Source organism: Hyla sarda, chromosome 3, assembly GCF_029499605.1.
Source record: "Hyla sarda isolate aHylSar1 chromosome 3, aHylSar1.hap1, whole genome shotgun sequence".
Classification (NCBI taxonomy): domain Eukaryota; kingdom Metazoa; phylum Chordata; class Amphibia; order Anura; family Hylidae; genus Hyla; species Hyla sarda.
Window position 1 is genome coordinate 256,733,988 of NC_079191.1, and position 25,562 is coordinate 256,759,549.

The window sequence follows — 25,562 nt, forward strand, 5'->3', positions numbered from 1 at the left end:
ATATATATATATATATATATATATTATTTACTATACAGATTTTGCCTGAACTATGGAAAAACTATGCGGCACACATATCAGTCCCTATAGGAACTAAAGGAAAAACTTGACATCCACTGAGCAGCCAAACAGGTTGTCACCCAGCTTTCCTAGAAATATATATGTAGTAACAAAATGACTAGAAACATTGTAACAGAAGACAAGCGAATATAATAAATACAATAATAAAATATCCTTTTAATGCTGTAAGCTGAATCCTGTAGACTGCCCTCACATTAGTGACAGGAGGAGACCCCAGTGTCAGGCAGGAGGTGGGCAGAGGCGTGTGCTGGTGCTGAGCCTGCAGTCTGAGTGACAATGGGCGGAGCGGCAGCCAGGGGGCGTGCTTGCTGCTGGAGCTACAGGCTGGAGCGTGGGAAAGCAGCACAGACAAGGGGGGTAGATGCTGAGTGACTGGGCAGCGGCATACAAGCCCTGGGCACCGCTCTGCCACTGGAAGCTGGACTCAGCAGCCCTCGGATATTTACCAGTCACCCTCTAGCCTGGTACCCTGACAATGAAGAGACCGTGTGATGACACCAGCTCCGACAGTGACCTGGATGAGACCATAGATGTGGGCAGTGAGAATAATTACTCTGGGTGAGTGTGGGCACTTGCCCATGGCACACTGCTGAGGGGGGGAGAGCTGGAAGGCACTTCTCGGGGACTACCCACGCAGATGTAGCAGTGCTGAACCAGTCAGAGATTTTTTTTTTCCTTTGGAGCATCACTTTAACTCATCCAAGTCAGATAATTTAGCGGATTTACCTGACCTGCAGTCCTATGTAACTGTATAGACAAATGACTAGTTGTGCCAAGAGAAACTCGGTTCTGAAACAAATATATATATATATATATATATATATATATATATATATATATATATTTCAAGCTAGTGATTAGGGTCAAATATTTATAAATAAATAATAATTATAACTTGTAGTGTATATAAATTTATAAAAATCATTGATAACCCGTACTGCAATGTTTTTCCAACAGGGTGCCTCCAGCTGTTGCAAAACTACAACTCCCAGCCTTCGGCTGTCCGGGCATGCTGGGAGTTGTAGTTTTGCAACAGCTGGAGGCACCCTGGTTGGTAAACACTGCTATAGTTAATAAAATACTATAGAATAATATTTGAGATTTTTTTTGTTGTAAATGCTGTCATAAAAGACTTTATAGAACAGATAGATGTAGCAGAGTCTTTCACATACTGTATGTCTATGGATGTAGTGCCACCCTGGATGAAAATTAGAGATACAAACTGGATGCATCATGCCTGGCATTCCCTCCAGTGCCCTACAGGCTGAAATGTGTCACAGCGCTGGACCCATGGGCACCTGTCAACTTGCTAGATTGATAAACCTTACATACAACCTATTTTGATCCGGCATAGAGGAAAACTATAGAAACTATAAACCGAATTGCTGTACATGTTTAAATTCTTATAGGCAGCAGATGAGAAATACTCTTATATAGATCATAGATACTCATATATAGATCAGAGATACTCATATAGATCAGAGACACTCATATAGATCAGAGATACTCTTATAGATCAGAAATACTCATATATAGATCAGAGATACTCATATATAGATCAGAGATACTCATATAGATCAGAGATACTCATATAGATCAGAGATACTCTTATAGATCAGAGATACTCATATATAGATCAGAGATACTCATATAGATCAGAGATACTCATATAGATCAGAGATACTCTTATAGATCAGAAATACTCATATATAGATCAGAGATACTCATATATAGATCAGAGATACTCATATAGATCAGAGATACTCATATAGATCAGAAATACTCATATATAGATCAGAGATACTCATATATAGATCAGAGATACTCATATATAGATCAGAGCTACTCATATAGATCAGAAATACTCTTATATAGATCAGAGATACTCATATAGATCAGAAATACTCATATATAGATCAGAGATACTCATATATAGATCAGAGATACTCATATATAGATCAGAGATACTCATATAGATCAGAAATACTCATATAGATCAGAAATACTCATATATAGATCAGAGATACTCATATATAGATAAGAGATACTCATATATAGATCAGAGATACTCATATATAGATCAGAGATACTCATATATAGATCAGAGCTACTCATATAGATCAGAAATACTCTTATATAGATCAGAGATACTCATATAGATCAGAGATACTCATATAGATCAGAAATACTCATATATAGATCAGAGATACTCATATATAGATCAGAGATACTCATATAGATTAGAAATACTCATATAGATCAGAGCTACTCATATAGATCAGAGCTACTCATATAGATCAGAGATACTCATATATAGATCAGAGATACTCATATAGATCAGAAATACTCATATATAGATCAGAGATACTCTTATATAGATCAGAGATACTCATATATAGATCAGAGCTACTCATTATAGATCAGAGATACTCTTATATAGATCAGAGATACTCTTGTATAGATCAGAGATACTCATATAGATCAGAGATACTCATATATAGATCAGAGATACTCATATAGATTAGAAATACTCATATATAGATTAGAAATACTCATATATAGATTAGAAATACTCATATATAGATCAGAGATACTCTTGTACAGATTAGAAATACTCATATAGATCAGAGATACTCATATATTGATCAGAAATACTCATATATAGATTAGAAATACTCATATATTGATCAGAGATACTCATATATTGATCAGAGATACTCATATATAGATTAGAAATACTCATATATAGATTAGAGATACTCATATATAGATCAGAGATACTCATATATAGATTAGAAATACTCATATATAGGGGGACAAGATTTTCCGGATGGCTTAAGTTACTGTGATATTAAATGGAAGATTCAGCTCTGCTAAATCTCCCTATTTTGAATGAGATCATTGCTGAAACATTGAATGGATAGGTAGGTATAAAAAAAATGAATATATAGTTAAAATGATTTCTGAAGCACATATAAATGTCCAGTCTGTCTTGCAATGTCGTGTAATGCGGACAATGATATGGTATGTTTGGGAATTGATTTAGATTTTTTAATGTGCCCCTTTTAGTTTTGGCTTCTAAATACTGACAGGTGAAAGTGGCCTAAAGCTTCCTTCACACAACCATATGACTGTGTCTATTTGAAAGCTGCATATTTCATGCCAAGTACAGGAATGGATCCCATGAGAGGAAAGCAGGGAAACCTTTTGATAGGTTTCCCTGATTTTTCATGATGGGATTTGATCCTGCATAAGACAATAATACAGCCTTGCGAATGAAGCTTAACAGAGCCTGCATTAACACATATTTATACTAAGTATCTTATTAATCTACATATATATATAGATAGATATACAGAATATAGCGCACCGGTAACGTTTTTGTAGAGTGGGAAAAACAATTGTTTTATGGATTAGGATTTGGTGCTGAGGGGATATGTTTTCTGACAAAAAAAAACTTTACTTCTTTTCAGATACCTAGATACCTAGATGCAGTCATACGTTACTTTAAACTCTATTGCAAACTGCCGAACCAGCTGTATCTCTTTTAAAACTAATATTTATTTTAATCTAGTGTTTTTGCTGGCATTTTTACCATAGGCTTTTCTATGGGACTTGAAAACGGACAGATAAAAATTTTGGGGAATATTGAAAAATTGCTATGAAAAATACTTGATTTTTATGACATTTTCAAGTGTATCTTTTTGATGTAGTAGATCCACAAGAGGTAGGGGTTCTCCAGCCATAATATAGGCAATAATATGCATTTCTAAAACCAGCTTTACCTTCCATTTTATAATCATCCACAGAAACATAGCCAGTTAGGCTCAGAGGAATCCCTAGCATAATACCCTGCGAATTAAATCATCTTTTGCATATATATATATATATATTTTTTTTTTTTAGTTGTCATTAGGATTAACCAGTTTGCATCTAACTTGGACTACACACAACCCAAATGAGTTATTCATTACTTAGATAAAGTTATCAGAACTTATCACAATCTCTGTAGCTCAACGGAGTTAAGTGATTATTTTGGCTCTGCTGCATCTTTTACAAAGCATAGAAATTCTACCAGAATTTTTACATAATGTACAGTTTACCTGTGTGTTTAAAAAACAATATATTTATATTTTTCCAAAACAATATTACTGCAAAGTGTTAAATAATCCAATGTTCAGTAAATTGCAAATAAAAAAATAAATAAAAAATTATATATATATATATATATATATATATATAAAAAAAACATATAATATTAGGAAAATGATAAATATATATATATATATATATATATATATAACACATGTTTTCGATTTGCAAAAACAATTCGTCATCAGTTTTTTTTGTTCTAATATAAGTTTCTACGATATTCTGTGCTTTTTACTTTGTATATATATTTTTTACATTTCTGCTAATCAGATACAGTTAATATGTCGTACATTAAAATTCAGTCTGTCACTTCATCTCGTATAGTAGGAAGTGTGATTTTTTTCAAGATGCTGTATGCTGTGATCTATGTCAGTCAGCCTCCATACTATAAAAAATCTCCAGTGTAACAGGCCATTTGTTGTGGACACGCCATTGCGGCAATTAGCAGTCTATGATTAGTTATTTGTAGTGGGTCTCCATGTGTTAATACTAATGCGTTAAGCTGATGACTTGATTGTTATTGGTTAACGCCTAACGGTACATCTCATTCACTGGAATAAACACATCACATGATATCACAATCTATTCTCTATACTGTAGTACAGGACCACAGGTAAACCTACTATATTATGTAAACTCTGAGAAATATCCTGACGGACAAATGATGCTTTCCTTAAGAGTTAAGTTGTAAATTTAAATCTAAGAATGTGAATGGGGAAGATGTTCTCAATCCGGATGTGGTCCGAGAACTGCGAGTGTGCATATCCCAAAGCGTAAATTTACCTCCGCTACTTATTTATTATTGCCCAATAGGATTATTTATAAAACGGCTTCTTCAACCTTATAATGTCAGGAGGCAGTTTTTATGCGTTGCCCCTTTTAGAAAGTTTTCAGCTTCCATTTGTCACCTTTTACATACAGCACTTAGGCCAAACCCTTTTTACTTTATTTCAGTTTACCTATATTTCTTCTAGATGACCTTCATGTGTAATCACATATGACTACATTCCTAGGGAATCTTAATAACATTTGTTGTCAATTCTCAGTAGAAAAACCATTGTCCTTTTCTTATTTCAAATGAAGGAAGAAAACCTAATGTGTGTACGAGAAAACATTCATTTTTTTTTTGTTAAGGCCTGGGAATTTTCACTGCTCATGGGAAAATCTCGCTAAACTGTAGTATAAAGTGAAACCATTGTTACTTGTTTAGTGCAGATATAAAAGGGCACTCTTATTGTTTGCAAAGTTCCTGCAACATTGTAAATAGTCCCAGACTTCTGTGTTAAATGTCACTTTTCTGACAGTTGATTTATATAACTCTAGCAGTAACTATGTTAAGCAGTTCAGCCAAACTTTACCTACACAAGTATCAGGTACATCGATGATATACCTCTACATTGGTTTTGGACATAGAAAAAATTCTCCAGTCCTGGCGCTTCTCCCAATAAAATGGTGTTCTTTATTTCTCCATCATTCATACATACAGTGGTAGCAACATTCAACGCGTTTCTAGCCCGGACCGAGACCAAGACATGAATAGAAACTATGCACATCTTGATAAAGAGCTTGGTCCGAGCTAGAAACACGTTGAATGTTGCCAACCCTGTATGTATGAATGATGGAGAAATAAAGAACACCATTTTATTGACAGAAGCGCCAGGACTGGAGAATTTTTTCTACTTCCAAAACCATTGCTGTTTGCCGACATCCTGTGAGGATCAGGTACTCCAGGGCTGTTGACCCATTCATATGACATGCCATATCAGATGTTATGCACTCAGCATAACCAACTTCGGTGAGCACAACTGATCTTCACCTTTCTGATATCATTATCATCTTGGATAATCGGTCTGGCTTCAAAGAGAATGCCGGCTCCACGTGGTGCAGGATACAAAAGGAATGGAGATCAGATAAAATCGAGGTAGTTTATTTCCCAAGATGCATCTTGGGAAACAAACTAACTCGATTTTATCTGATCTCCATTCCTTTTGTATCCTGCGCCACGTGGAGCCATCGTTCTCCTTGAAGCCAGACCGATTGAATACCTTGCTTGCCGAAGGGCTGTGGATACACTACCTCTTGATGCGCTTACCATTGTTGTGTATGACGTTACACAACCAAATCTGGGGAGCTGCTGTCTTATTTCATTTTTATACTGAATATCTAATTTTTATCACACCAAGAAGCGCTCTCCCTTTTCTCCCCTTTAGATCTTGGATAATGCACTAGGATCGCGCTCCTATATTTTTCTGTCTTTTCTTTGGATATATTAAGTGTTTGTAATACAGATCTAGTACAGGTGAACTTGTTATTTCATGATCACTCTCAGATGAAATAGTGCTGTCGGTTTACCTCTAACCCAATGTAAAACCAGAGAGCACACATTGCCGGTTCACCAGGAGCCTGGGCCAAACTCCGTTCGGCTACTAAGGCAGTGTCTAGCTTTGCTGCATCCGTATGTTAGTACCTGTATTGTTTGGAGTAGAATGCTGGTAGTTTGACTAGAGTTTCACAACTTTGCTTGTTTTTTTTTATATTTTTTTGCAGACATAGTAGTGGATCTTTAATTCGATCAAACTCTCCTACGACAACATCACAGATCATGGCCAGAAAGAAGCGGAGAGGGGTAAGATGTTAGATTTACTTATCACTTTGGAAAAAAATTCCATATTAATATAGGAATAATTTAATTATAACTGGTGTGCTGATGAGCATTACTCCAGTCTAGGAAAAAGAAACGGTGAAGTGTATGCTATATTTTCTGACATGTGATGGTGATGCAGAATATGGCCTGAAATATAGCAGTTTAAAATGCCTGGTTAAAGAGTTAATAAATCAGTTGTGCTCAGTCCACACCCTCTGTTTACTGTAGAAGCAAAAACGACTATGTGGTAGTAAACATAGTGGTGATAGTCCTTAAAAAATATTTATCTACTATTATACAAAGCTTGACTATTTGTATTGATAAGTCTTCCTCATAGTGTCGTCAATGTGGCGTGATCCGGACAAATAATTGGCTATACTTTTCTTCTTCCAAGTCAATTCCATGTCCCTCGAATAGTCAAGATTTGTGTCAGGATCTTTCACTCACTTGTTGTAATATTCCAGTAGAATGCTTAGCTATCACATCCGCATACTCTAGTGAGCTTCAACATATATGTGTTATAACACAGATTTGTGTATTGCACCCTGTATTAGAATGTAGGATTTGTTAATTATATTATTAAGCTAATGTCTGATGTGACTGCTCAATAAACCCTATAGCCTACCTTTTCTTCACAAATAATGTTGTAAAGGGTTTCCTACCCTTATTTTTTGCTGCTGTGGCTGCAGAACTTGTAAGAATGGGGTTAGATACAGTGTAACAGTTGTGCATAGTGTGACCAGAAGTCCCTTATTATAGCAATAACTGGTATATACGAATGGGCAAGGAGATCTTTCCATCAGATGTAAAAATAACCAAAATTCTAGTGCCATTACAGCAATATATATACTCTGTAATATTACTGGGAATATTAAGTGCAACTTTAAACAAGTTGCTTAGTCTAAATGACATGACTTCTTGAATTGCCTGCCATGTTGTTTCTTATGGTTAAACAGATTTGCCAAAATTCTTCCGTACCCAATTAGAAAAATTCTACTGGATTACTCCATGGCTCAAATAACATTACAAACCACCACTGCCAGAGCCATCCTGCCAATTTGTTACCTAGAGTTAACAGATTATATAATTTATGGCACTGGAGCGGCTCAAGTGTTTCTGTTTCTTTGGTATCGCTGCTAGCAATTTACATAAGTAGCCAAAATATAGCACATCCACACAAGTGTTTTTGGATTCATTTCTGGTGGTGGGACTTACACATTGCATTTTATTTGTGGTGTCATCAGGTTTATAGCACAATTTTGGTGATTTGCAGGCAAAAATTCTGCAAAATGTGACTGTACTGCCAGAGTAATGCAACTAAATCTCAATATGTGACCACAGCCTATGTTGGTTAATATAAATCTAATGTAAAGTACTGTGAATCAGAAGACTGAATGTAATGTGATACTGTCCTGGCCACTTTTATCCCTTGTAGTAAATATGGCACTAATAATAACAGAAAAGAGATAAATGACATCATAGACACTAGTTATAATGAAGGACAGAACTACAGTATTAGGGCAATTGGAACAGCATGGTTGCCCAATGGTTTGCATTGTTGCTGTGAATTCTAGGGTCTTGGGTTTCCAAACAAAGGACAACAGATGCATGGAGTTTCTATGTTCTGTGTTTATATGGGTTTCCTACCACATATGAATTTGGTGCTGGTGTACGTGTTTAGGCAGTTAACGTTTGAACTTGCGTGAAAGTCTATAATAGTATAATGAGTTAATATTGAACATTGGTGAGGCTCATCACTTATTGTTTCCTCCTTCCAGATTATAGAGAAACGCAGGCGAGATCGTATCAATAACAGTCTGTCTGAATTAAGGCGACTTGTGCCGACCGCTTTTGAAAAGCAAGTGAGTAGTTTCCTCCAATTCCTTTTTACTGCACCTCTGATGTGAAATTGCTGGTATTCTTTTAGGCTCATTAAAGTAATATTGCATGTGGCCTTATCTGGCACTGAGCATGCCTCGCAACTAAATGCTTTGTTGTGGCAAAACTGTTAAAACATAATCCCATCATGAAAGTGGGGAAAGAAATGTTTCCAGTCTGGTTGTTGTTTTCCTTCAGGGATAACATCATTCACGTTGCCTCAGTTCCTCTCAAGAAATGATTGTGGTTGTTTTATGACAGAAATGAACCTATCATGTTTTATAAGTGAGATTGTATTTCATAAGTGATATCATATTCTAGAGTGTTTCTTAGATTCATTTGTAGCAAATATGTTGGCTGATGACCCACATCTTTCTTTTTTGCTTATGAAACTTCTGAAGATCGATACATCATCCAGTCTTTACCATTACATATCGTATTAAGAATGTATTAAGAAATCCCTTTAAAAAAAAGCAATAAAGTAATTTAAACAATAAAATAAACGTAAGAAATATTTGAATACATTTTAAAGGCTTATGACGACTTTGTAAGAAAAAAACATTTTTTTAATCTTGCTTTTTACTTAATATGGTGCAAAAAACAGCAGCAACATTTTCTGACTATGTCTTTATTTTTTTTTTTTAATGGCTTAATTTTGCTTCTACAGACTCTACAATGTGCCTGTATCTCTAAATAAGCCTCTGTGATTCTCCCTGCAGACTGCCATTTGTCTGCTATCCTCCCTTTCTCCAACCTCTGTGAGCTGTCCTCCAGGGTTTCTTACCTCCTGTCTATTATCTGTTCTGGTCTGTAACAACGTCTCTGCTGTTCTCAGCTCAGTTATTGTTGGTGAGTTAGGTATGTTGTTTAGGTATTGGAAAGGCAGGGGCACTTGGTGCTAGGTTTTCCCACCCAGGACTGGTGTTCATCTTCTTTATCTTTAGCCAATTCTACCTCCAGTTATTGCACAATACAGGTCCTTTAGAGAGGGTATTTCAGCACAGGTTCTTCAAAACCAAGTAGCATAGGTGAAGGAACCAACCAGGACAGGAACTCTATGCTTTACCCATCTCTAATAACATAAAACAGTTACACTGCAGCTCGTATTTTTATAGATACATGTGACTTAAGAAGGAATTGGCGCCAGTGTAAAAAATGAGTTTTTGTTTTATCACTTGGCACAATATCACCGTAGGCTTGGGTGCTCTGAGCCTAACATTGTTTTTTCTTTCTTGCCATGTCCCCCAGTTCCTGTGATAATGGATTTTACTATTCATTTGGCTGTATTTCTCATTGGATATTCAGATGGGTGGAAACTTTATTGCAAAACTAAGTGTAAATGCTAGGCTAAAAGGGTGTGACTAGGCGCTTCATAATAACACCCTCTGACCATGACCGGAGCATTCACATCCCTTTTTTGAAAAACAAGTTCCCATCTGACTATTCAGTGAAAAGTGCATATAGTCAACCAAAATGGTAAAATCCTTATGTCTTGAGAAGTGGGGGTATAGAACAAAAATAAAACACAGTAGTAACCAGGGCACTGGAAAATACATGGTGTTATTGAAAACGTACTTTTTTGGAATGATCACAGGCGCTTTTTAAATAGATTTTATGAGATTTAAAAAAAAAAAAAAAAAGTATACTGGACAAAGCCCATGGGTAAGACTGCTGCTGTTTCTTGAAAAAATGCAGATCCCTATTTTTATTCTCACGTAATCTCTTTAATGTAACAGAATATAAATTTTCTGTCATAAATCTTATTTCTGCTTAAAACCGGCAGCACAATTTTTGTTGCTGGTCTTTTATGCCACCTTACAATTTGCCCTCAAACCAGAAAGGTTGTGCACCCCTGCTATATCACTACCCTATAGAAAGAACTTTCTCATTTATCCCATTACTTTAGGACATGATCTGACTTCAGAACATGTACAGGTGTCAGTCCTCAGACAAACCAGGACCAACCTGAAATGTTAGGACTGTATAGTGTTATAACTCTGTCATTTTTGGTGGTCCTAAGTGTGACCAAACACAGGTTTCAATGCCAGTTTATTTTAAACAGCCTAAACCAAATTTAGCCTAAAAAAGGGTTTTAAATTTTTATTTAAAAAAATATTAAAACCATTTGTGAATATTTTCAGTTATACCAAACCCGAAATAATTGGTAGTAATAGTATATCATGTTGTAGTGTATCACAAGTTAAAAAAAGGATAAAAGGACAGTGTTGAAATGGATACGGATCAAAAGTTTTGATCAGTAGGGGTCTGGGTGTTCAGACCCAAAACGTTTAGAAGTAGAAGCGTGCGGTAAGTGTGTTGTCTCCCAGCTCTGTGCCACATGACCAAGAAGGACTCCCAATGTAAGTCAATAGGACCCTCTTGGTCGCACCATAGAGAGTGGGGAGAGTATGGCTCAGTTGCTCACTTCTCTCCCCGCTCATTCCAGCGATCAAAACTTTTGACATGCCTTTAGGATATGTCAAAAGTTTTTTTAAACTACAGGTACACTTTAAGTGTACCAAGACTGTAGTATATCAAAAACTGTAGCATATCCAATTGTAGTGTTTCACATTTTTAGTGTGCCACAGTTGTGTAACATGGTCATTGTCACGCCGAGCGCTCCGGGTCCCGCTGCCTCCCCGGAGCGCTCGCGGCATGCCTCTGCATGCAGCGCTCCGGTCGGCACCGCTGACCGCGAGCGCTGCTCCCGTGTCACCGGAGGGGACGCGTTCCGAGGCACGGGACGTGCCCGCTCTCGGATCGCGCCCCATGTCACTCACCTGCCACGTCCTACTTCTGTCCCGTCCCGGCACGCGTGGCCTCGCTCTCTTGGGCGCGCGCGTGCCGGCTCTCTGAAATTTAAAGGGCCAGTGCACCACTAATTGGTGCCTGGCCCAATCAGTGCAATCACCTCCCTACACTATATTAACCCACTTCCCCTTCCTGTCCTTGCCGGATCTTGTTGCCTTGTGCCCTTAGAAAGCGTTTCTGTGTGTTTCCAAGCCAGTGTTTCCAGACCCCTTGCCGTTGCCCCTGACTACGAACCTTGCCGCCTGCCTTGACCTTCTGCCACCTCTGACCTTGCCTTGCCTACTCCTTGCGTACCACGCCTGTCTCAGCTGTCAGTGAGGTTGAGTTGCTATCGGGTGGAACGACCTGGGGGTTACCTGCCGCAGCAAGTCCATCCCGCTTTGCGGCGGGCTCTGGTGAAAACCAGTAACCCCTTAGATTCCGTTCCCCTGGTACGGCCCACGCTTTCACCTCACTGACACAGAGGATCCACTACCTGTGTCATCCCTGCATACAAGTCCGGATCCTGACAGTCATAGTGTATCATAGTTGTCGTTTCTTTCTATTGTAGTATATCATAGATGTAGTGTAACATGGTTGTAGTATGTCACAATTTCCATTCATCTCTACTGTAGTGTACCACAGTTTTGTAACATGGCCATAGTGTATCATAGTTGTTGTTTCTTTCTATTGTAGTATATCATAATTGTAGTGTAACATGATTGTAGTATGTTACAATTGCCATTCATCTCTACTGTAGTGTATCACAGTTGTGGTGTACCACAGAGAATACCCATGTATCTGAATAATCCCTTTTACAATTACTGAAATCCTTTTCTGAAAAAAAAAAAGGATATATATATATATATATATATATATATATACATATATATTAAAGACTATTTTCTAGAAAGATTCCTTGATGTGGTTAGTGAAGTATATGCAGCAGCTTTATCCCTTTCATGACCGTAGAGTCACCACATACTCATCATATGATCGTTTCTTTGGTGAAATATAAAATATAGTGGTAACATAAAGGACCCCTGATTCCATCACATGATACAAATTTGCCTGTTAATTTATAAGTTGGATAAGAATGCCTACTGAACTCCTAAGCCCATAGGGAGAAGGGATTTAGGAGTCCAGTGGGCAGTAAGCATAGATAGCTGTTATTTTCTAAGTAGGACCACCCACTGGACTCCTAAGCACAGACTTAGCAGAGGTTGTATTGAATCTTTACTCACAAAACTATATATCAATCTGCTCAGCTCCTCCTGCTCTACAACATGCTGCGTACACATTGGACTGCATTTTTAAGTTAATGCGCCTAACATCTGTGGACCTGTGGGTAATCCACAGCATAATCTGCAGAAATAGGATTGTTTTAGTAGCTCATTGAAGTTAATGGGTAGAATCTGCCACAATTCCATGACCAATCCATGACACATATTGACATGCTATGGCGGTGTTTCCCAACCAGGGTGCCTCCAGCTGTTGCTGAACTACAACTCCCAGCATGCCCAAACAGCCTTCAGCTGAGGGTTGTAGTTTTGCAACAGCTGAAGTCACCCTGGTTGGGAAACACTGTGCTATAAATTTGAAAATCCGCACCACAGGTAGAGACTGTTTTAACACATCAGCTATTAGAATATGACGATGTAACATTAGTTAAATCATGCAAAAATATGTAAAACAAGCTTGTTCAATAGCAGCCTCTTAAATTTTGTGACAGCATTTCACTAGAATTAAGGCCAGATGACTAAACATTTTTTCATGCAGTGTTCACACATTGAGGTTCACACATCAAATTTTTCCTGTGTTTTCTAATATTGCTGGCCAAAAAAAAAAAACACTGATGTAACAGAGCAGCAATGTGTGAATGTGTGCCTGCAACCTTATAAGAGAACTCCGGCGGAAGGATTTCTTTTTTCTAACTATTGCTATTGTGTGTTATATAAAAAAGCAGACCTCTTCTTACCTCCAGCGCTTTTGTGATATCTCTGGAGTCTTGCTCCGGTCCCCTGATGTGATCCCCTTAGGCTGCATTCACACTTTGTTTTTACATTACGGGTGCCGGATCCGGCTGGGGGATGGGCAAACGGGGCTATCCCGTACCCCAGCCGGACCAGGCTGAACTCCATTTCCTTTAATTAGCCAACCAGACTCAAATGGTGACTCCGGTCGGCTCATTTTTGACCTGTATCCGGTTTTGTGACCGGACATAAAACCGTAATATAATACGGTTTTAGGTCCAGTCAGGAAACCGCATACGGGTCAAAAATGAGCCGACCGGAGTCACCATTTGAGTCTGGTTGGCTAATTAAAGGAAATGGAGTTCAGCACTGGTCCTTTACAGGGCTTTAGTATGAAACATTGGTCCCTGGTACTTCCATGGATGACAGTCACTCTACAGCTCAGTAAGGCTGCATTCATACTTCGTTTTTACATTACGGGTGCCGGATCCAGCTGGGGGAGGGGCAAACCGGGCTCTCCCGTACCCCAGCCGGATCCGGCACCTGTAATGTAAAAACTAAGTATGAATGCAGCCTTACTGAGCTGTAGAGTGACTGTCATTCATGGAAGTACCTGGGAGCAATGTTTCATACTAAAGCCCAGTGAATAACTGGTCGAGGCAAGACATCGCAGCTCAGGAGACCGGAGCAGGACTTCGGAGGTACCACGGGAGCGCTGGAGGTAAGTAGAGATTTATTTTGTTATATAACACACAATGGCCAAAGTTTAAAGAAGAAAAAAAAACTCCTGCCGGAGTTCTCCTTTACCGAGTTTCCCCGAAAATACACCCTACCCCGAAAATAAGCCCTAGCTGGATTATCGGGGTGGAGTGCAATATAAGTCCTACCCCGAAAATAAGACCTAGGCCGGTGGTCTTCAATCTGCGGACCTCCAGATGTTGCAAAACTAAAACTCCCAGCATGACCGAAGTTGTAGTTTTGCAACAGCTGGGGTTCGCAGGTTGAAGACCACTGATCTAAGCAATGCCCAGGCTGCAAATATTAAAAAACAAACTTTAACTTACCTTAGTCCTCCGTTCCCCCGTTGCTAAGGAACCGGCCTCACTGTTCTCCGCTGCTCTTGCTGCTTCCTGGTGTTGTGACGTCTCAGAGCCTTCAGCCTATCACGGGCCGCTGCCGATGATAGGCTGAGCGCATTGTCATGTACGGAGTCGGCCAGCTTCTTACATGACAGTTGGCTCAGCCTATCATCGGCCGAGGCGGGACATCGCTGCGGCCCGTGATAGGCTGGAGGCTCTGTGACGTTCCATTCCAGGACCGCAGCAAGAACAGCGGAGGGACCATGAGGCCGGTTCATTAGCAACGCGGGAATGGAGGACGAAGGTAAGTTAAAGTTTGTTTTTTAATATTTGCACCCGGGCACAGGAATACTTAACTGCTCTTTTGGCGCAAAGATATTGGCCAGTGTTTAGAAGTATAGAGGTGTGTGCTACATAAAAAACATTCAGGTGTATATGTGGGCCCTTCATGCTCAAGCTACTTTACAAGTACAGCGCAGCGGCTGATAATTATTTGGCAGGGGGGAGAAGCTGCGCTCGCGGGTGACATACGATACGACTAGCATCCCGATGTGGGGTGCAGCACTGGGCTGATAAACTGGCGGGGGGGGGGGGATGTTGGGGGGCAGAGATGCACCCATCACATGTAAATAAATAAGCCCTAGTGTGTTTTTGGTGACTAAAATTAATATAAGACCCGGTCTTATTTTCGGAGAAACGCGGTAATACCAGGCTTCTGTTTATATTAGAAACCAGAGCAGTAAACTATAAATCTCATCACCACAAATAAGGGCCTGCAATCTTAGAAGTAGGCTCTATTAATGAGAATGTGTCTTTTCAGGGATCTGCAAAGTTGGAAAAAGCTGAAATTCTCCAGATGACGGTAGACCATTTAAAGATGCTGCAGGCAACTGGCGGTAAAGGTAAGGCGTGTACTGTCTGTACTTTTACACTGTAAATGAGCATGGCAGTCTAAGCAAACATCCCTTTGACAAATGCTGGTAGGTGGATCCAGATAAAAGGAGTAGAAATCATTGCTAATGGTAGGATTGAACTCGTGGGAAAGAACTACAGGCACAAAAGAAGCACTTGACCCTGGGCTTGTGTTTGCTTTCATAACACTGTGGGAGTAAAAGCTTCATTCACAGACAGTCCAGCCACAGATTTGTTTGGGGTTTTACAAAGACGGCGAAAATCTGCGCGCAGAGACAAAACAAACACACAAACATTGGAAAAAATAAACAGGAGCTCCGGAGGCCTGCAATTGTACGACGTGGTGTCTGCCTGGAAAGGAGGAAGTGCAGGAGGGGAGCTCCATTTATTGCCCACACATTTTTGTGGGGCACAAGAAAGAACAGAGTGATGTATGTACACATGCACAATGGCCAAAAAGGAAATGGAGAGAAGAATTGTTCCTGCCATTATCACAGCTTAGAAATTCACTTCCTGATGCCTTTCTATGCGCACAGACTTTCTTGTCACTTTTCAGACATTCTACAGGGAGGTTTTACAGTTTTGTTTATTTTTAACTTTCTTGCTACCGCTAAAGTGTTTTATTTAATTTTTTATTATTATTATTGTTTATGAACCTTTGGGTCCATACCATAGATAATATTGAGGGTATAACTGACCCCCGTTGCTAACGTTACATTGTTGACAAACATGGGAGGTCTGAAGAGAATAATTTAAAGGGGTTATCCAGGAAAAAACTTTTTTATATATATCAACTGGCTCCAGAAAGTTAAACAGATTTGTAAATTACTTCTATAAAAAAATCTTAATCCTTTCAGTACTTATGAGCTTCTGAAGTTAAGGTTGTTCTTTTTTGTCTAAGTCCTCTCTGATGACACGTGTCTCGGGAACCGCCCAGTTTAGAAGAGGTTTGCTATGGGGATTTGCTTCTAAACTGGGCGGTTCCCGAGACACATGTCATCAGAGAGCACTTAGACAGAAAAGAACAACCTTAACTTCAGAAGCTCAAGTACTGAAAGGATTAAGATTTTTTTAATAGAAGTAATTTTCAAATCTGTTTAACTTTCTGGAGCCAGTTGATATATAAAAAAAAGTTTTTTCCTGGATAACCCATTTAAAATGTAACCCAAAAACCAGGCATTCTATTAGACTAGGAAAAAAAAGACCCAATCCAAAAAGAATAAGACTTCTTTTTAGTTGATAGATCTAAAGTTCCGGACATTTTTTTGTCTCCTCTCAAACGTACTTATGATCACTAACATGAATATTGACTCCCCTGATAAACCACTATCTGGACTAACTTATAGAAAATATCGGGAAAATAGACAAATTGACCAAGCTACATTGACTATGAGGAAGGATATAGCAGCTGGGACCAATTGCTACCTACTGAGTTATATTTACTACCTCTGTATACAGATTTTACACATGGACTAAAGGGGATTATTTCACTCTTCGTTGTTTTTGTATGGTGTGGACACATCTGGTGTTCTAGGAGTTAATACAGCGTTTTTCCCTTTATGTTTATTGCTTATATATAGCATTTACAAAAGAACAGTTAATACAAATTTGATCTAAAAAAATTAGTTGGGATTTCTGTGACACTATGATTAATATGACCCTATATTAGGGTGGGTTCACACCACGACTTTTCTTTACAGTTTTTTGATTAGTTTTTTTTTTTTTTAAACCGTATGCAACCGTACAGCAAACCGTGGCCATAGACTTCCCATTCAAAACCGTATGCACCAAATTGTATACGGTTTTCTCCGTTTTTCACACCACTGGGTTTTTACTTTTTTTTCTGGGCAGAAAACCGTGGCCTACCACGGTTTTTGGTCCAAGTGAAGAACCGCATTGACCCGTATACGTTTTTTTTTAACATGGGAGTGAATGGGAACCGTACAGACCTGTATGTTTGTACCGTTCCATCCAGTTTTTACCATACGGTTTTTGACTTTGCACAGATTTTTTTCTTGGAATTTCAATCAAACAAGTGAAACTTTATTCATAATGGAGTGAAAAGTTCAAAACGTATACATTTTTTTTCTTAAAAAACGGATGCAACCGGACATCACTTTTCAAACCATATACGGTTTTCAACCGTATACAGATAAAACTTTGTACACACGTTTTGATACAGTTTAGTCAGGTTTTGTGGAATCCGTTTTTTATCAAAAACCTGATAAAAAACTGTATTGCAAAAACGTGGTGTGAAGTGAACCTACCCTTACAGTGGTCTTCAACCTTTGGACCTCCAGATGTTGCAAAACTACAACTCCCAGCATGCCCGGACAGCCGTTGGCTGTCCGGGCATGCTGAGAGTTGTATTTTTGCAACATCTGGAGGTCCGCAGGTTGGAGACCACTGCTATATTAGACCATGATGATACTTATAAGAGCTAAACCTGAATAATTTCATATAGTTTATTTGTTTGTTTGTTTATTTATATATTTTTTAATCGTATTAACATTCTAGTACAGGTTTGTAAGTGAAGCCTTAAAGTCAGGAAATGCGTCAGTGATTGCGTATACTATATATCTGTTCCGTGAAATTTCTTAAATGAAGGAATACCGCAGAAAGATGTTCTTAGTTTGCAGTTAAGTGACAAAACATGTCATAGACTCCTGCAGTATAGCCCTGAGCACATCACATATTGAAGTCCTCCAAACAATCCAGGCTTGGAAATCAAGTAACTATCAGTCTGGTAGAGACAGAGGAGAGGGAGCTCCCTTCATTCCCAGCCTTTAATCTTTGTGTGCGCGTGTGTTTGTGAACAAGCCAGAGAGAGACACTGTGGAGCAGAATTACCATGGGAAAGCTTCTCTGGAATGTCCCTACCCCACAAACAAGACGAGAGGCACCACCGTACATTTTTAGGAGTTTTGTTAACTGCTGTTTTTAATTTTTTCTCTGTGCTGTATTATTTAATTTTCAGCACAGTAGTGTATTATGTTACTAGACGCCATGATACATTATATTAGCACAGCACTGTTTCCATAGCACAATGGCCTGCTCTCATCCCCACATCGTATTTATCGAGCTGACTTTCTGTAGAACAGCACCGGGCTTTTTTTTCTTGTAATTTACGTGGATATTATTTAACATAGAGGCATAGAGATAAATATATATATATATATATATATATATACATATATATATATATATATATATATATATACGTATATTTCCTGGAAATGCACAATATATCTCACAACTATGCAGCCTCACTATGGCCCAGATTTATCAAACTGTGTGAGAGAAAAAGTGGAGGGATTTTCCCACAAGAACCAATCACAGCTCTGCTTTCACTTTACCTTAGCTCTTTAGCTGAGCTGTGATTGGCTGCTGTGGGAAAATCTCTCTATTTTTTTCTCTCACACAGTTTGATAAATCTGAGTCTATGTGTCCATAGCATAATACAGAAGTCCTTATAAAAACCTTACACAAGGCTGAAATAGTGGGTCACTCCATAGCACCACAAGTGACCTATGTATGGCTTGTTCACACAGTTATCTGTTAAAGTTTGCATGTTTTGTGAGGGCTTATTTCTAGGTATCACTTCTTATTCTAGAAGCAAAATACAACTATTCATGGACTGTCTCTTAAAGGGGTACGCCAGTAGAACACATTTTTTTTTTATTAACTGGTGACAGAAAGTTAAGCAGATTTGTAAATTACTTCTATTAAAAAATCTTAATCCTTCCAGTACTTATCAGCTGCTGTATAATACAGAGAAAGTTATTTTCTTTTTGAATTTCCTTTCTGTCTAACCACAGTGCTCTCTGCTGACACCTCTGTCCAGGTCAGGAACTGTCCAGAGCAGGAACAATTTCCCATAGAAAATCTCTCCTACTCTGGACAGTTCCTGACATGGACAGTGGTGTCAGCAGAGAGTCGTTTACAAATCTGTTTAACTTTCTGGCACCAGTTGATTTAAAAATAAATTATGTTTTCCACCCGAGTACCCCTTTAAGGTCTTCCCATTTTTTTTTAATGTAATTTACCTTGGGATAAACAAAAACATTGTTTTTTAAAGTATAAAAGGCTATAGGGTTGCAATACCAAATGTACTATGTGGGATCTCCAGCACCCCATCCCCCCCATACAGTATTGTTTGTTTTTTCCAAATGCATTTGTGTTTTACATCTCTCCCCGCTGTGTGTTTGTGGTGCACACCCATTTTGCCATATTTATGCTGATGTATAGCAGACTGTGAGGGGCATAAGAGAGAGGAAATATGTCCTGAGAACAGACTAAGTAGTGAAGTGACTAGCTATCCTGAAGCGAGAGTACCAAATAAATGTAACATACCGTAGTTAGGCCCCTTTCACACTACCGGTATCATCCTGTAAAAACCTCCGTCATTACTGCCGGCAAAAAGTCCTGAAAACAGCTGTCAAAAGATCCCATTCATGTCAATTTTTTGACCATCCTTTTGCATCAGGCACATCCGTTTTTACTAATGTCCGTTATTTTTGCTGGCACAAAAGACAGTGCATGCACTAATTTTTGGACCAGCAAAAATTATGTGGAAAAAACGTCCGTTAAAATTTTACAATAAAGTCTATGGGAAACGGATGTTCAAAAAAAAATATCTGTTGTCATCCGTTATTATCTGTTTTTTAACATCCGTTTTTTGTACTCAGCATGGTCAGTACAGCTTTACAAAAAAGGGTTAAAATCCTGATTTAAAAAAACGGATGTAACTGGTGATAACGGATGAACAACATAAGGTTTTTTTAAGAAAAAGCCCATTAAAAATAACGGATGATGGTCATCAGTTATCATCCGTTATCAGTTATTGCATCTGTTTTTTTTTTCATCCGTTATTGTAAAATAAAAAAGCAGGATGATACCTGTAGTGTGAAAGGGGCCTTAACTGGGTGTGCTGTAGGGGTTAAGTATCTTGTTGTATGAAACTAGTGTTATATCACTGCTGTAGGGGTAGTTCTCAAAAATAATGGTTCTCCATCATGGAAAACTTGCATTGGAACTTTTTATTGCCACTGTTTGGCTAAAAGGCCATAATCATCGTATTGCACACTTGTAGCTGAGGGGGGTCAGGTAACATGTAAGGTAATAAGTAGCTGCTACGAGGGCCTTCTTATACACAAAGCTATTTCCCCACCTGTGACTTGTGCACCCCACTCCTGGGCAGGGCAATTTGTGGTAAGGGTATCCTCTCAAATACCCAAAGAGGCGAGGGAGGACAGGACCAGTCAGCAATGTGCAGTCCATCTTAGTTGGAACACCTACAGAGATCTGCCTTCTGTAAAAAGACTGATTCAAAAAGATCATGCAACTGTTTAATAAAGTGTCTAGTTCATTTGCAATATCTGTGTCTTACAGGGGTATTGTGCTTGTCAGTGTATAGGCTTTTGTACAAGGCAGACCTGGGGACCATTTTAGGCCCCTGGTTGTCATAGCAACTCATAGGCACCCCATGATCACGTTGTAAAGTTGCCAGTCGGCTTACAGAGGGACTCCACCATCTGAGGAGTTGAACGGCCAGGTTCAAAGTGTCTGCTCCTAAGTTGGTGGCATCCTCAGGAATGGAGTGCACATAGCTCCAGAGTTTGCGCCATCCCTGTCCTATCCATTTTATACGCTGTTGGAAGGAAGTGGAGGTTTAACCTGACTGGATGCTCTTTCCCTTGCACACATTCATTTTCAGACTATAATGTATATGAAAGGGCACACGAATGACTATAATTTCTGTTCTTTTTTTAAGGCTACTTTGATGCCCACGCCTTGGCAATGGATTTCATGAGCATTGGTTTTCGAGAGTGTTTAACAGAAGTTGCAAGGTATCTTAGCTCTGTTGAAGGCCTGGATACAACAGACCCTCTCCGAGTTCGGCTAGTCTCTCATCTTAGCACATGTGCCTCACAGAGAGAAGCAGTAGCTATGACCTCAATGACTCAGCACCAGCATTCCGTGCATCCTCACCACTGGGCGGCAGCTTTCCATCAACTTCCTGCTTCTTTGCTACAACAAAATGGACTCTCTTCCTCTGAGAACATGCCTTGCAGACTGTCCACAAATACAGAGTTACCACCACAACATAGTTCTGCCCTTCTCACAGCTACATTTGCTCATGCAGATGCTGCTCTAAGAGTGCCTTCTGTGGGCAATGTAGCTTCAGGTGTTCCTCCTCTTTCTACCTCTTTGCTCTCACTTTCGGCTACAGTACATGCCGCAGCAGCTGCTGCAGCTGCACACAGCTTTCCGCTGACATTTGCTGGAACATTCCCTTTACTGCCACCAGGGGCAGCAGCAGCCATGGCAGCTTCTGCAACAGCTGTTTCTTCTCCCTTGTCTGCAAGTTCTAGTCCTCGGCAAGCAAGCACCAGTGGAAATAGCAAGCCATATCGGCCCTGGGGGACTGAAGTAGGAGCCTTTTAACTTGCTGCTATTTAAGTGGACTTATGTAAAAACAGTCATGTGCAGGAACAACATCTTTAGTAGTATTAAAATATAATGTCTGAAATATGCAGATGACCTGTGGATTTAGGGAATACATAACAATCTAACAGCATATGTTGCTTCTAGAGTTTGGATATCACATATTGTTACATCTCTAAGGCAGATTTACTGAAAAATCAAGAAGGACATGTGATGGCTTCACCTATATGCAGGTGGGACAACCTTGTGTCCTTAGCTACATCACCATAATTTCAGGCAGTCCGTGAATGTATGAATAATGGCTATACAGACAGGTTAAAGGGGTATTCCGGGCAAAAACATCTTATCCCCTATCCAAAGGATAGGGGATAAGATGTCTGATCACAGGGGTCCCGCCGCTTTGACGCCCCGCGATCTCCCTGCTGCAGCCCACATTCTATGCGTAGCTGCGTCTGCAGTTTTGGAAATCGCCGGGCTTCCGAGATGGGGATGTGATGTCACGCCACGCCCCCTCCATTAATTTCTATGGGAGGGAGCGTAACGGCCGCAACGCCCCCTCCCATAGACATGAATGGAGGGGGCGTGGCGTGACGTCACGTCCCCGTCTCAGAAGCCCAGCGGTTTCTGAAACTGCAGACGCAGCTACGAATAGAATGGGGGCTGCTGCAGGGAGATTGCGGAGGGGCCCCCGCGATCAGACATCTTATCCCCTATACTTTTGACAGGGGATAAGATGTTTTTGCACAGAATACCCCTTTAAGGTTGCTTTTTCATTCATGAGTTTAAACATGTTTCATTGTCTATCATTACTGTCAATGTTTGGGGTAAATCTTCCTCAATTATCATGTTTATTAAAGAAAACAATCCCGTCACTGATTAATCCAACACCCTCTAAATTACAGTAGTTCTAATAATGCTGAACCGGGAATCACAAATATGTCATCTACATAGCTGGGGTTAAGCTTGCTACATATATATTAATAACCACTCGGTGGGCTGTTTTCAGCCATTAAAGGGGTGCTCCGCTTTGGTTAATCTTTTCGTTAGAAGAAGCATGTAGTAAAACAAAGGACAATATTTAGTAGGAAATTTCAGAATCCAGTAAATATATTTACTGACCATCATTTGCTGGCTGAAATCTTTTCATAAAGAAACATACATAGTCCATGTCCAGTGTCACATCCGCACTATATTCACACCTGACAGATCCACTTCAGACTACAGTAATTGTGACTTTTCACAAATAACTTTATTAGGTGAGTCACAATCTGCAAGAAAGCCACAACAAATCTGCAGTAAATTTGCAACAAATTTTCAACATTTCAGTCCTGTGTGAACATACTTTAGGCCGTGTCTTTGTTGACCATTCTAATCAGAGGACGGCTTTTATTTTACCACAGAAATTAAAGCTGAGCTGTGATTGGTTTTCATGGGCAATAAAAACACTTGTTTCTTTAGATAGTTTTGACAAATACCCATTGGGCCAGATTTATCAATCTGTCTTAAGACGGTGATTTCCTGCATGGTTTGGCCCTAATGACTGCTTTAAAAAAGATACAGTACATCCTTGAATCTTTATTGTCTGATTACAGTCAGTAGATCCACAAATACATATTAACTGCCCTGATCCCCTGATACATCTGTCCCAACAGACTCCGGTCTCAGCTTTCATACAGGAATTACCCACTCAGCCAGTCATTGGCCAATTTTGGTTATCACTGCAAACAAAGACTGGCTGGCAAAAAGTGGGCATTTCCTGCGTATCAATGGAATGCTAGAGACACTGATCAGCTAGGACCGGGAACCAGTTGTGGGATGAGCAGATTCCCATAATTGCATTGAAAGGGCCACAGTGTGCATGTTAGGATGCAAATGTCTTCCCCAGCTTTTGATCCCATCTGTGAAATCATCTGACACTAAAATTTGATTCGCGGTCTCCATCCAAAATTCTGTGGTTTTTGGTCCAGAAGGCTATTATCTGCCTACACTGAATTTATGATACTAAAGTAACAAATTTGAGATTGATATATAAATATATTTTAATTTTTCCTTGTACAATATTTTAAGGGCTGGACCCATTTAAAAGTCAATGTATTTGCACAGGGGCCACATTTGACACAAACTAATGTATTAAGGCTTATGCGATAGTATGGGAGTCAATAATACTGTTAGCCATGAATTACAATTTGAATTGTTTAAAGTAAATGTGTTTTATATTTTTGTTTATGAGTTTAGGTAGAATTTTCTACATTTATCAGATTTGCAAGAATGTTGGACTGACCTTGGTGAATTTATTCCTAAGGCAGAACATGAGACTAATGAATTGATAATAAAACGGGGTCAATTCATAGGACACAGCTAATTTATACATATACATCATTGTTAGTATTAAATGGGATTTCTGCTTTCATAATAGTTGTAGGAATCCAATAGAGGAGCTGATGAGTGGCCCGATCACTCTCTAGCGTCCTCTGATGTCATAGTCCAGCTTACTGATTTGTCGAGTTTTATTAGAATTTCAGCTTGAACACATTTAAAGGGGTATTCCGGAATATTTTTTTTCTATAATGCTGGGAGGGGGTTAAAAAAAAAAAAAGCCATACTCACTTATCCTGTTTCTCTTCTTCAAACCCTGCTGGTCTCTGCTTATTCCTACTTCCATGAAGAACCATCTTAGCAGGACCTGCCAGCTAAGCCTATCACTGACTAAGGCTGAGAAGGCAAGTCCTACTGAGACAACTCATCTTGAAATTTGGAATTTGTTATTTTATTTTTACCTCGCCCCCATAATATAAAAATGTAAAAAACTAGAATATGCCTTTAAAGGGAACCTTTCAGGTATGTTATGCTATGTATGTCCTTTGTAGGGGCAGAATAACATAGAGACAGATACCCTCTCTGATGCCATAGCATGCAATAGGCTGGAAAGGAGTGCACACTGCAAGAAATGCCTCTGCTGTTGCGGCTCCTGCTTATCTTATTTGCAGGTGGTTTCCTATGCATATACTCACACAGCTATACTTTTGGTATTACTGTGTTACTACCTGCTCTCCACTCACCTCACTGCTTCTACTTGGCTCAGAGCAGAGTTCATTTTAACAACTGTTTTATGCAAACTGGGGAGAATCGGCTGAATCCCACCCCTGGACTGTACCCTTAGGCCATGTTGAAACCATTTTTTGGTCAGTATTTTCAGCTGTAAAACACAGCTGTATGGCTGTAAAATAAATGAAACATAGTGTGAACATGGCCTTAGGATGCTCTTTCAAATTAAAGTTGCTGCATATGGATTAAAACATGGCCACATAAAGAGGCCAATGGCTACACAATTTTGTCTGTAAAACTGAAGTATAACCGGAAAAATCATGTGGCCAATGTCCTCCACATGTGGTGTTTTTTGTAGCTTCTGCAGTCTGGGAATGCACCCTTACATGCTGTATAACTGGCGTTATGGTAGCAAAGCACAGTGCTCACAGCTGTCAGCTAGCGACTCATTGCATAGAGGTTGTGCAGTAGTGATGAGCCGCATTGCCCATATTCGAATTTGTGATATTTCGCAAACATAGAATATTCATCCTGCGTTCGCGAATTTCGCGTATTCGTTAT

The 25,562-nt window shown here is 39.3% G+C and overlaps 1 protein-coding gene across 1 annotated transcript; it reads left to right on the forward strand.

The window, feature by feature from the left end:
* Nucleotides 1-421: 421 nt before the first annotated feature.
* On the forward strand, nt 422-22,307 carry HEY2 (hes related family bHLH transcription factor with YRPW motif 2). Its single transcript, XM_056566475.1, has 5 exons — nt 422-639; nt 6,781-6,859; nt 8,656-8,739; nt 15,418-15,499; nt 21,283-22,307. The coding sequence occupies exons 1-5, from the start codon at nt 557-559 to the stop codon at nt 21,954-21,956; spliced, it is 1,002 nt and encodes a 333-aa protein (XP_056422450.1). The 5' UTR covers nt 422-556; the 3' UTR covers nt 21,957-22,307.
* The last annotated feature ends 3,255 nt before the right edge of the window (nt 22,308-25,562 follow it).

Excerpts from the sequence above, each read along its gene's own strand:
- HEY2 (XM_056566475.1), top strand. The coding sequence starts at position 557 with ATGAAGAGACCGTGTGATGACACCAGCTCCGACAGTGACCTGGATGAG. Across the intron at positions 640-6,780 it reads AGTGAGAATAATTACTCTGG|ACATAGTAGTGGATCTTTAA; the intron begins GTGAGTGTGGGC and ends ATTTTTTTGCAG. Across the intron at positions 6,860-8,655 it reads CCAGAAAGAAGCGGAGAGGG|ATTATAGAGAAACGCAGGCG; the intron begins GTAAGATGTTAG and ends TCCTCCTTCCAG.